Here is a 13,765-nt window from a genome sequence, read left to right as displayed (position 1 = left end):
GAATTCCTACATGTAGAAATTCTTCAAATCATTACTATTCTTGTCTAAAATTGTATTAATATTTTATTACTATATGTATCATTACATGACGATTTCCATACCTATGGACATGGGTCAATGAAAATAAAGAATTTGAATACAGAAGTGTCCGTGACTGAACACATTCAATACAAAAATAATATTTTCTTGAATGGTGCGTGAGTTGTGTGGGTGTTTTGCTAGTTCATAAATATTGTTCGCTCCCAATTTTCAGGTAAACATTTCCAGATTCCAGCAAGTTAAATCAGGTTTCAAACTTCTCGGTTTTCAAGATGAAGAAGTCGATACAGTGTATAGAGTGCTGGCTGCCATTCTTCACCTAGGGGACCTGGAATTTGGAGAAGTAGTTGCTCAGGATAACACAGACAAGAGCAGGGTCATAGATCTTGCCCCGCTTCATAGAGGTAAGTTTCCTCTTTCAAATAAATATAACTGGGTATATTAAAAGTAAATAAATAAATTACTGCTTGATATCCTGTACATTGCAATTACATGTTCATAATTAGGGAAGGGATTTTGAGGTGCAAAATTATGGTTGGGAAAGGGGAAAAAATGTTCTTAAAATGTTTTCAAAAAGCTGGGGAAAAAAGGTGCTGATAAAATGCCTTTATTCAATGCTCTCTTTTTTCTGCGCCTTTTGTATATAATGCGCACAGATCACATAGAGAACTGTGGTTCTGCCGAATAGGTTTTGTTGAAGTTTGTGTTTTGTCTTGTTGGTTTACCTACATTATCTTAAGAACTATTGGGGCTGCAATGATTATATTATACCATTTTATAGCTCTTGTTCTGCTCTACAAAATGAGACTATTGAATTTTATTTAGCTGCTCAAGAAGAGTGAAGATCATTTATTTTTATTTCCCAATTTTTTAAAAAAAAAAAACATGAAAGAAAATAAGGGAAAAAGGTGCTGAAGCATCAAAGAGGGGTAAAAAGATAATAAATATGCTAATCTCATGAAAGGTGCAAAAAGGTGCAACAAAGTGTGTTAACTTTACTTGATTTCATGTTCTAAAATACCTCAAACGATCGGTATGAAAACAGCTATATTTTTGGAAAAGGCTGCACCTTAAAAGCCGTTGCCTACTCATAATATTTGTAATCTGTGTGGAGGAAACCTGGAGTGGATAATATCAGGTGGAAAAATATTCAAACAATGTTTCTTCATAACGAAGTTCTGGGGATCAGCCAGCCTCTAATCAATGGATATCTGGGGGCAATCTTGAGGGTAAAGGTACGTAGAGACTGGTGCTGATAGCATCTTCTCCAGTATGGGAAATAAGGGATGTGCCTTCATGGCAGCTTCAGCTCTACCTTATGGTGCTACTTTCGCCAGAAGGATGAAACATGATGGTGACAACAAATAAATTTATTTAAACTAATTCAGATTAAAATTATTGAACAATCAACCATATGAAATGTTGAAGAAAGTCCTATTTCCATGATGGAGTGGTTAGCACAGTATGCTAGCAGGGATCCCAGATTTGAATTCTCAGCCTGGGCATGCATGTTCTTTGTGAATGTCCCTTCTTCATATTATCACTCATCTTCATCATCACAATTAGCCAAAAGTGACAGAAAAGCAACACTAAAAATATTAAAAATCAATATTGAAATATTGTTAATTCAAATATATGAAAGTGAAAGCAAAGGAATTTAACTTTGCCTATATTATTTAACAATTGGTGGTTGAACAACTTTCTCCAGTGATAAACAGATACACTTTCTTTTATTTTAATATATTTTAGGCATCAAAAGGTTAGCATTCGTAATTTAAATGTCATAGGCAAGGGAGGTGGGCATAGCCTTGTAATTGATGATTTGTTTTATCTTTTTATTTCCTCAACTATCTCTTGTCCACAAATTTAAAGTTGTACTACGTTAATAACTAAAAAAAAAAGTGTTGATATGCGAGGGCTATTCTTAAATCAAACTCTGGGAGGCACGAAATAAAACAGATATAAAGGCAATTAAATTTATTATGCACAAAAGTTTCGCACATACATGTGCTTTTTTTCAACATAATTGCCACGTAATTCAGGCATTTGTCATAGTGTGGCAGCATCTTTTGTATGCCCTCGTCGAAGAAGGTTGCCGCCAGGGAACTCAACTACTTCCGAACCACCCCATCCATCAGCTCCTCATTGCTCTCAAATCTCTCGGATCCCAACCACACTTTCATTTTTGAAAACAAAAGAAAATCGCTGGGTGCAAGGTCCGGGCTGTATGGAAAGTGGTCAAACACCTCACATAGAAATTTCTGAAGCAAGGCTTGAGTGACTGCAGTTGTGTGTGACCGTGTATTATCGTGAACCAAAACAATCCCTGAGGACAACTCACCTCTCGTTCTGAATTGCCCATCGAAGTTTTTTAAGGGTTTCACTGTACACTGCTGCAGTGATGGTCGTACCATGCTCCATAAAGTCACACTCTCGTAAAGACTTCTGGAAATTCAGAAGACAAGCCCGATATCATGACGCAGCAGCACTCGCAAATCACTCTGTCCACACATTGCACAATGTCATCCATCACGATAGACAGTCTTTCCTGGCCATCTTCATTGTGCACATCGGTTCGTCCCTCTCGAAACTTCCGGCACCATTCCCTCACACAACCTTCACTCATGAACTTCTCTCCGTACACGGCACTCATTCTGCGATGGATTTCACCTGCACTGTGTCCTTCAGCCTGAAGAAAGTGGATCACACCGCGAACCTCACATTTGGCAGGAACAGCGATTACACCAGCCATCATTCTCCGCTTGCTGCACACCAGGCATTGAATGCAGTAACCGGCCACTTGGGGTGACATGAACCAACACGTAACTGCTAACTTCTGTGCATGCGCCAGGATGTTTTGGTAAACTATGTGCTCATCAGTGGCGGTCCCTCCATGGAACAGAGGGAACAGGCTGTTCCCTCCTACTTACTGCACTTTTGGGCTATTTAAATTATTTATATTAACATAATAGAACACTTCTTTCTCCCGAAATCAACGTTTCCAAAAGTAACACTGAACAAAATCTTTCACCGTGGCTGGACGTTTTTTGACGTCACCTACCCCCAACACATCATGGTTCTCACCCCATGCTCTACCATGGTCTCTTACTATCATGCCCTCTACTGTCTGAAGCCGAGTATTTTCGACCACGTGTGAAGGTAAACGATCCCCACGGCACCACGGAAGCTGAACGCTCTAGCTGTTCCCTCAGATAGATATTGCGGATTCACGTTTCTTCCAGTTTTTGCTATGAGCTGAAGTTTAATCGCGTCATAAGTGATACTTTTGAGTGTAGAAAGTCCATAACTTCCTAATCTCGTTGAGAACTTGCGTCTGACATTCATAACGAACTGAAAAAATCTTCTACAGTCTAAGCGTCTGCTAAATGCCTTGGCTAAACGCTGCGAAATAGCTTCCGAGGGAACAGCTCACATCCACCTGTTCCACCAACCCCAAGACCAAAGTTCCAAGGCACGCAGCTGCAGGACAAGAAAGCGAATGTTGCGAGTGTTGTATGATCGACCGGCTGAGTACGAAAGCCTGTAGTTCATTGAACTTTGCAGAAAATACAACAAACCAACACACATCCTAACTGAATTAAAAACTAAAATGAAATCATACACAAGGCATTTTCAAACGAGTTACTATAACTCTGTAAAATGATTAACTGGATATTCTTCCAGTGGCAAATTATATTGTTGTCCTTGTTTAATCATGAGAAGGGAGTCTGGAACAGGTCGGGTTTTGTCACATTAACAACTTCTACTAACAGGGTGGCTACTCACCGGGAATTTCTTGAATTCCGGGAATTATGCGTGAATTATTGGCTCCGGGAATTGTGCGTGAATTCTGCTTGAAATTTTCTCCGTAGACATGAAAAATTGCAACTTTTTAAAATCCCAATTCCATTGAATTTATACATATTTATTAATGACCTGAAACAAGTTTTTCACAGTTTAGATTTTATTTTTATCAAGGAAGAAAAAGAAAGTTGCGTGGAAAATGAAACAGAATTCTCCCAATCCGTTTACTTTGTTAGTGTTCTTTGCTGAACGATCCATCTGATGGACGGAAGATTAATGCAAGATAAAATATCTTGAAGTTGATTAGGTAGATTTAAAATTCTTATAGAATTAACAATTTTTCGTAGATTACTATTTCCCGTAACATTTGTGACTTGTGTTTGTAGATGTCTTTATAGTCCCGAGTAGCAGTGGCGTGCCCAGGATTTTTGTAAGGGAGGGGTTACCTATACTTTTTCTTGGTAGTCGGCCCTCATTTTGTTATTTTGTCGTATTTTCCTACCATTGACGTTCTTTTTTAGGAATATTGGGCCACCCCCCCCCCTGGCACGCTACTGCCGAGTAGCTATGTGAAATGACAAATGTAAACTCTGCGCCTTAAATTATATATATGTACCGTCCAAGTGAATTAGAATTATTGGATTCATTGGAATCGCACAAACCATATAGGCCTATTGTTAATATAAGAATTTGTTTGTGTGTATGTGTGTGGGTGGTGAGAGATGGTAAAACCTTAGTTTGATATAGATTAAACATCTGCTTGAATTTTTGTAAAGTTTGCCTTGAAAACCGGGAATTATACTTGAATTTTATTATGGTCCTACAGTAGCCACCCTGACTAATCTAGCGAACGTCATGAAAAAACTCAACCATCTGCGTGCTATTATTGCATTGAGGAAGTTTGAATTACAAGAATACTCAACTCTATGAAAAAACGTCAACTTAATCTACGAATAAAGAGATGAAACAGGTCACGACAAAATATTATTTTCTTTCTCTGATGACTCATAAATTTATATTATCAAATTTTTCTTTGTTGCGCATCAACAATTTTATTTTTAATGTTTTCTTTATATTATATCACATTTGCTTTAAAATTATTATTGTCATATAATTTTAACGTGCCTCATGTTTGTCACTTCTGACATTTCAATAAGGGTTGAATTTTACTTGATCTATTGTATTATATTAAGACACCCATGCAAGGGGGAGCAAGTGCAGGTGACCTGTTCCCCTGCCTGATTTATCACCGCACGCCACTGGTGCTCATACCAGCGAAACTGAGGTTGATTTCCGAAGAGCCTACGTATATTTGTTGACAAAATTAGTAACAATTTTTAAGAAAGTCTAATCAGTGCTCAAAGTGGACGGTGGATGCGGGAGATAGTATTCCCCAACTAGGAAAAATTATGAATCCCATTGTCCCAATGTTAAAATGGGAGCATCCCCTAACTATCCCCAAGGCTCAGGCCAACATCTATCCCCACTAACAATTTCCACTTCAAGCAAGCACTGAATGCAACCACAATACTTAAGGAACATATTATGTCTGCTACACTCAGAGTAATCAATCTCATAGTTGTATCTTTTATTTAGTTGCAAAACTTCTGGGAATTGAATCCTGCGATCTTCTTGAATCCCTTACATCAAACAGCGTGGTCACTCGAGGAGAAACAATCACGCGTAACAACACTGTTGAGGAAGCTTGTACGACGCGTGATGCGATGGCAAAGGGCCTCTATGGTCGTTTGTTCGACTGGATAGTGAACCAAATTAACAGGCTTTTGAACTTCAATAGAGGAATATGGTGAGTGTGTGTGTGTCAATTAATAGCTGTAATTTGTTTAAAGTACATAGTTTCATTAATTAGGGCTACCATACATCCTGGTTTTCCCGGACATGTCTTCTTTTCGGACCCTGAAATTTGCATCCGGGCAGGTTTTTACTTTCTGTTAAAATGTCCGGGTTTTTACTTTTATCGAATCATCATAGGTCAGAGATCATGAAGTTACAACTTTTCAAATCATTAAACATCTGATGTTGGCAGCACTGGACGATGCGCTAAGTGTTAGTCGTTGGTTGTTACAGTTTCAAGTTCCAGTCGATGTGATTTCCATGTCATTCGTTTGTTTGTGTTTCGAAGTGGAAGTTAGAGTTTGCGAACATGGTGTAAGCTACTAATATGCCTAAAAGAAAGTGCAAGTTTACTAATGAGTTACAAGAAAAGTATTCATGTTTTAGACGTGGTAGAGACGATTTTGAAGGAGAGTGTGGATGTGAAGGATGTGGAATCAACTATTAAGTACCTTTTGGATAGAGGTGTACCTATAGATGATGAAAAATGTTTTGATGAAGTATGCAACCTCAAGAAATTTGTGAGCGAAGAACTTGAACATGGCCATGATTTTCTTAACCTTCAAGCTCATAAAAAGTGGACTGTGTATTGTGAGAAGTCCAAACATTCTTCCTGCCATTTGGAACTGCTGAAAATTGCTCAGTTTTTCTTCGCCATTCCATCCCACAATGCAAATGTAGAAAGACTCTTCTCCCTAATGCAGAGTCAGTGGACAAAAGAAAGAAAGATTTTGTCTGTGGAGTCACTTCGAGGAATTTTGCAAGTGCAGTACAATTGCAAGGACATCAGCTGTAAAGAATTCCATGCCTACCTGAAGAATGAAAAAGAATTGTTGAAAAAGATAAGTTCTACAGAAAAGTATGCTTGGGCTACTGTGAACAAGGAGTAGTTGGAAGGAAACAAATAATGAGGTACTGTGTTTCTATATATAAAAAGACTAATCCAGAATACACAATCATAAGAATAGGTTAGTTCAATATAATAGGGTGGACGTCAATACTATCAAGTCAGGTTAGGTTAGTGGCAGTATAATATAATGGAGAATAATATTTTATTTAATGGTGATAAATTGTGTGATTTATGTAATGTTTTTGTGTTTGTGAATAAATTGATGGTGTGTGTGGCTTTCGAAGAAAATGTCCTCTTTTTAGCATTTCAAAATATGGTAGCCCCACATGATTAAGTTTAGGCTGTATTCAAGATTAAAAATAACTTCTAAATGTCCAGTAAATAGATAGTAGAAGTTTGAAATATATCTTTGGTATGTATTGACCTGTTCCTTTGGCTAATAAAATCCTGAAATTTTATATTTACAAAACTCGAATTTTAGATTCAAAATGATGAACAGGTTTCACATTGATAATTATATCTTGTGAAAAGTTCAGTATATATTGAATAGATGCAAAAAAACTGAATAATTATATTAATTCAATTCACAGGTTTATGTAACACATATAGTTAAATTTATAGTGAGCAAATAATCCATTTCCACCATTGTAAGTCATATTGTGGTAAAAATATGTACAGAAAAATCCTTTATATATACACTGCTGGACACAATAAACCGGACACTTGCATTTTTTTGTGATAACACATAAATTCTGATTCGAAGGCTAACTAAATTATTGGAAATATATTCAACAGAAAACAAACTTTGTGGATGTTTTACATACATTAATAAGTTAAATTAGAACAAAAACGAAAGTTACAGAAAACTACCAAGCTGAGAGCATAATTCATAAGTAATTGGAATTCAGATGTCAAATATTAAGGTGTCCATTTTTTTTGTCCAGCAGTATATTTCATTAGAGAATATACATTTCATTTCTATGTATATTAAGCTTTGCGAAAATTAACCCAAAGTAGAAGTTAAGTTTGCATTATAAAAGCAAATAAACTTCCTATAATTAAAAATTCTGCAATGGGATGAGCTACTAAATTAATATGTTTAAAAAATGGATATTATATTATACAGCTTTCTTCTTTTATTTTGCTATAGTGTCTTCTATCTTCTTTCAGTGTTGAACCACTTGCAGTTGGGCTCTTGGATATATTTGGGTTTGAGAATTTCCCAAGGAATTCGTTTGAACAACTGTGCATCAATATTGCAAATGAGCAAATACAGTACTACTTTAACCAACATATCTTCACGTGGGAGCAGCAGGTATGAAGATATTTATTTTACATGCTACAGTAATTTAAGTATTTCCTATTTCATTCTAATTTTTTTACATTAGACCTTATGGCCCACCTTTATTTCTTGCACTTACTGCAGTAATTGATATTTAATTAATATAAATAACTTTTTCATGTTATCTATTCAAATTACATGTTAGAAATAATTGAACTAAGAATTGTTATTACAGCTATTATATTGACTACAATTCTGCACACTGTTATATACACATAAGGCTCTACCTGAAAAGAAATACTGAACATGCCCCTGTTTTGACTGTGTTCCAAGCTTGTTCTCTTTGTATTTCTCTCCACTACCTGGCATTCCATCATCACTTCGATCGTACTCACTTTTTGTGCAGTGTGTGGTTTCATTGACAGTCTTTATACCCAGTGGCGTGACCAGGATTTTTGAAAGGGAGGGGTTACGTACACTATTTTTCGTAGTCATCCCTCATTTTGCCATCTTTTCCTACATTTGACTTTCTTTTTTAGGAATACTAGGCTAAAGTGGGGGTTATAACCCCCACCAACCCCCCCCCCCCTTGGGCACGGCACTGTTTATACCCCCATTGTCTTCATATATCCAAACCTTCTCATTCGTTCCTTCACCTCCCAATCTCTCACTGTCAAATCTCCTTGTTCCATATTTCATCTCTTCTGGTTTTTCTTAGCACATTCCTTTATAATTTTATCTCCACTACCTACATTGAACTTCTGTCTCTCATTCTTTCACTGACCAAGTCATGCTTCATGCATGAGTATAGTGTAGTTTCTCTTCAACATATTGACATTCTACTAAACCTTGTGGATGTAAGGGGATCCAAATGACCAAATGACTGGTGACTCTTTCCTTGTCCTAGACCATTTATTTACAAACTTCTTATTGCTATCACTGGAACGAACCTTCTTTAAGGTGGGCGATGCCCAGCCATGCAAGGGCTAATCAAGACCAAAGTCAAATGCACCCTGTTCAATGCTACTTTTCTGACCACTTCGATATGTGGGAAAAGACAAATTGACTGACTGATTCTCGACTTGCACTTCCTTCCGTCATAACCCCTCGATGATCCCTCCTCTTCTGCTTTCCTTGTGGAATTTCAAGATTTTTCCATCCGGAACAACAGCTGGAACTGGCATAGCTTGCAGGTGGCTATGAACTTTGTGAGAATAACTTTGGTTCTCTCAGCCGAACCATACATGCCCTTAAAATAGATAATAGTATGTGTTGTGCATTATCAGCTTCCATTTTGTAGAAAATAATGTGGGAATCAGTTTGTGTGATTCCATTATTTAATTCTCAGTTTTTCTTTTAATCAAGGAATACATGGCAGAAGGAATCCCTGTTGACTTGGTGGAATTTTCAGACAACCGCCCAGTGCTCGACATGCTCCTGTCTCGCCCAATGGGCCTTCTTGCTCTTTTGGATGAAGAAAGCAGATTTCCCAGATCAACAGACCGTTCATTGATAGGTGAGTACTTGTTCACATAAATACAAGTTGGATTGCAAGAATGCTATTCTGAGAATTCTCTGAATGTTAGTGACAGTGGTAATTAGCATTCAATGTTAATTGGGCATTATTCATTGTCTAGTGGTTTTTAACTATATTTATTGTATCTAACATGAGCACCTATTCTCTCGTTACCTTTTCTTTTGTGCACTTAATTGTCACAGAGAAAGTCCGGCCCACCACTAGGCTTGCCAAGCACACTAATTACAACTACCAGAAAATCATGGAAGTATATACCAGACATATAGCTCACACTCTGACTCACACAAAATTAAAGGAAATGCATACCATTATGCACTTCCGACATGAATTAAACATTGTTGGTGAACATCCACACAACACTTGGATCCCTTTACTGCAGCAGTTGGTACCAAGGTGCCTGTGGCACCTAGTGACATGCTACAAAACTAGAAACAACAGAAGCTTGCCAAGAAACATTACAAGTTCCTAAGAGGATGGTGGCAGTGGCCACTGAAATTATAAATATCACAAAAAACAGTTTCATGGATAAGTGAGTACTTCATTTCAATACAATAAGTAAAATAAGCCAATTATCTCTGCAGGAACAAATTATACCAACAAATTATACTTTTTAATACATTTCGTTCATATTTTAGAATTTTTGGTCTCAGAACTTTATATTAATATTTTTTAATGAAATGAATAAATAAAAAATATCTTTATTGAGTGGCATGTTCAGACCTAAGGAAACTTTCAGATTGAAGTGACAAACAACAAGTGGCACTTGTTCCTTGAAAATGAACCTTGAGAATAAATGCAACCTTTCGTATGTCACAACAAATTGCACATTATCCTTGTTGCTTGCATGTCACACAGACGGGGCTGTTTTCTCAACATTTTGCATCATGTCGCCTTGGTCTGTTGGTCACACATGCACAGTGGAGAGTCTGTGTTGCTCACCACTTGTCATTTGGTCTGACACCTCCCTAAAGGACCTCACTTAAAAGTAACCTTTGCCAGTGTGGGTAACAATACTTTGATATTTTCGGATTCTAACAGCAGTGATACATATTTATTTCACTATGTTAACAAATAAGGACATTGTTTGACATAATTTATGTTTCTTTTCCACAGAAAAGTTTCATTGTAATGTAAAGAGTAAATTTTACGTAAGGCCAAAGTCCAATGCTCTGTGTTTTGCTGTGCATCATTATGCCGGAAGAGTTGTGTACCATGCAGAGGGATTTCTGGAGAAGAACCGCAACTTCCTCCCACCTGAAATAATACAGCTATTGCGCCAGTCAGTGTTCGACATGATCAGATTCCTATTCCAATGCCCTCTGACCAAAACAGGAAACTTGTACTCAGCCACACCACAAAGTTCACCCAGGGAAACTCCTATTGATGGCTCAAAGGTAAGAAGTGCTGTTCTAAGTATTATTATATAGAGGTAAAAATAGTTTGTGATAGTAATGATGCCAGAAAAAGAGGCTGTTTCTTGGGGTGCAGTCACATTTGATTTAATCTAAATATCATTAAAAATTAGTACTTGAGAAAAAAATAACATTTATTTCTCTAATTTTACTTGTTTGTGGAGGAGAGGACTGGTTGAGAAAAGTGATGTCTGCCTCCTCATCCTTTTGTACCCTAAAATACATCAGTAGCGGCTTTGACGGTCATGCTAGTCATGCTCGGCATGATCTATTTTACAGCAAAATAAAACGTATTTGTGCTTATTAACATGAAAATATAAAATCATACTGTAACACCCTTTTTTGCCTTATTTTTCCTTCGAATTCTTAGTTTTTCTCAGGCGCGCGGCACAGTCATGCTCCTCATTAGAAGCAGTACTTTTGCAATGGGAACGTCGTCTGCTGCATAAGCTCCCGTTACGTGGGAAGTCATGCCATTCTCCTTAGGCAGTACTTTTCTCTGATTGGTCGAGACTTTGACAGCATCTAAGCTGACACATGCGTCACCACAGTGGTTTGAAAAGGGCATGCGTGCAAGCGATTTGAGTCAGCTGTGGTTCCTCTCCCGAGGTCCAAGTAGTGGTTTGTTATGGCATTCGAATATAATATAATTTATGTGTCTGTCTCAATGCGATTACAAAATTCAAGCATTCTGAGGACTGCGTTCTGCTAATTGGTGATCATGACCATATTGATTTCTTTCCAGCCACCACTGAAATACATATACAGGGTAACACCATTAAGCCTTGTTTCCATGATATGAAAAACTCAATATGCTGACCATATACAGGGTGTCTACCAGTCAAGAAAATTAAGAAAAAGTAATCAACAAGTAGGTCAAGAAGTCAATAAAAATTCAAGAAATTATACTTGCAGTCAAAAATGTTTGTTATCTCAATGACAACTTGGCTATCACGAAGATGAGGACGAATGGTGGTAAAGGAGAATCACAAATATATTGGGACGACAACACGAGTCCCACATAAGATTATACTGGCTATGAGTCCAGATGCCAGAGCCTTTCTAGTCTGCCCAATGCAGTCCAGAATACATTAATAGATAAAGCAAGTCAATTCTCTTCTTAAATATAGCTTCAACTTTCATAGTAAACTGGCCTTTTGGTATGGATTTTTCATTATATAAATATTTATTTTCTTAATTGCTGATTTCCAACTTGACCAAAGTAGGGGTTGTATAAATAAAGGTTAAGAAAAACCAAAAAGGTCAAGAAAAAGTCAAAATTTTGGATTTTTTATTTTGGTAGACACTCTGATATAATTTTGCACACATAATGAAAGATAAGTATTGCAAATCATTTGAGATGTCATTCACATATCTTACATAATTAAACTCTTTAGCCAATCTCCATGGTAAAGTGTTCAGCGTAACATGCTATGAAACCAGAGCTCTCAGGTTCGAACCCTGGTCAGACATGGATGTATCATTTTGTTTTCCCTGTGACCATTTCATCAATTCATCATTCATCCTCATTGGAATCTGCAGCCCTTCAGAATGGCATAGTGGTAACACTGTCATCTTATAATCAAGAGGTCCAATGGGTGCACGTAGTAGTCCAACATCCCACTATAAACTCTAGGTCCAGTCCTGATTAGCCTATCTGTGCACAAAGTGGACTTAAAACAAACCTTGATATAGGATCTTCATGTGAAAAAGGCAGAAAGAGTTCATTAGTGAATAGTTGACCATTCAAGATTCTGAAGAGAAGTCTAAAATCTGAAATTGATGACAAAGAGAAAGATTGTGAATTTGAAGATTGGATAGTCATGTTTAGAAAATATGCAAGAGGAGGTCATCCGTGTTTAAATATTCTAAAGAAATGTAACTCAAGTGAAGTTGTGGTACAACCCAACCCTAATTATCATAATTGAGCTCCCATGTAGCCTCATGGTTAGCACATTGCCTTTGGTGTAAGCAGACTTGGGTTCAATTCCCAGTCAGGGCTTTCGTGAGAACAGTTGTGGAGGTACTTGAAAAGAAGTAATAGCAGGCTCCAGTCTTGAGAACCAGAAAACAGAGGTGATGGAACACGATGTACTGTCCATGTGTCACCCAACGAAAAACTACTTGTCAGACATTGTCATTCAAAAGGCTGTTGCGTCAACGTCCATGGCAGAGTGGTTAGCACAGTGCACTATGAGGCCTCCCCGATGGCACAGTGGTAGCATCGTGAACTTGTAATCAAGGGGTCCTGGGTTCGATACCTGGTGGAAGCACATAGTTGTTCGAATCCCACTTAAAACTGTAGGTTCAGTCCTGATTAACCTAACTGTGCATAAAGTGAACTGAAAACACCAACTCAACCCAACCCTAGCACAGTGCACTACGACTCCAGGGGTCCTAAGCTCGATTCCCAGCCTGACGATGGATGTTCTTGTGAGCGTCCCTTCATCAATTTCATCATTACTCAACTTCACTGTTCTGATTAGCGCAAAGTGTCAGAAAAGCAACACTAAATAACAAAAATCAAATCAAACCAAAAGGCTGTGCATTCATACGACCAAGAGGATGGGATCCGCCCTCACCTTCCTTACACCTTACCACCCATACAGATGGTGACGAATTTCTTGATCACATTGTCACAGGTGATGAGACGTGGGTGTCTTACGTGAATGTGGAAACGAAGAAACAATCAATGGAGTGGGGCCACACCTCTTCGCCGCGGAAGCCTGTGAAGTGTAGACAAACATTTTCCACGAACAAACTCATGGCAACTGTGTTTTGGGACCGAAAAGGGATACTGTTGGTGGAGTTCCTGGAATGAGGCACAACAATCAACGCCCAAGTGTATTGTGAAAGCTTGAAGAAATTGCAACGAGCAATTCAAAACAAGCGACGTGACATGTTGAGTTCTGGCATTGTTCTTGTGCATGATAATGCTCACCTGCATACTGCTGCTCGAACCAAGGACCTTCTCCAACATTTTCAGT

General features: G+C 37.8%; 1 protein-coding gene across 5 annotated transcripts in view; it reads left to right on the top strand.

Annotated features, from left to right (window-relative positions):
• Positions 1-13,765, top strand: part of ninaC (STKc_myosinIII_N_like and MYSc_Myo21 domain-containing protein ninaC) — a 266,558-nt gene that overhangs the window by 216,653 nt on the left and 36,140 nt on the right. For all 5 annotated transcript variants that reach the window (XM_083139403.1, XM_083139402.1, XM_083139401.1 and 2 more), the window contains 5 exons: positions 254-443; positions 5,440-5,650; positions 7,718-7,862; positions 9,195-9,345; positions 10,480-10,760. In XM_083139403.1, coding sequence (XP_082995529.1) covers positions 254-443; positions 5,440-5,650; positions 7,718-7,862; positions 9,195-9,345; positions 10,480-10,760 — 978 coding nt within the window. The remainder of the gene's footprint in view (positions 1-253; positions 444-5,439; positions 5,651-7,717; positions 7,863-9,194; positions 9,346-10,479; positions 10,761-13,765) is intronic.

Source organism: Lepisma saccharinum, chromosome 17 (genome assembly GCF_977018435.1).
Source record: "Lepisma saccharinum chromosome 17, izLepSacc3.1, whole genome shotgun sequence".
In the NCBI taxonomy this organism is placed as follows: Eukaryota; Metazoa; Arthropoda; class Insecta; order Zygentoma; family Lepismatidae; genus Lepisma; species Lepisma saccharinum.
This window is presented reverse-complemented; position numbering and strand designations above follow the sequence as displayed.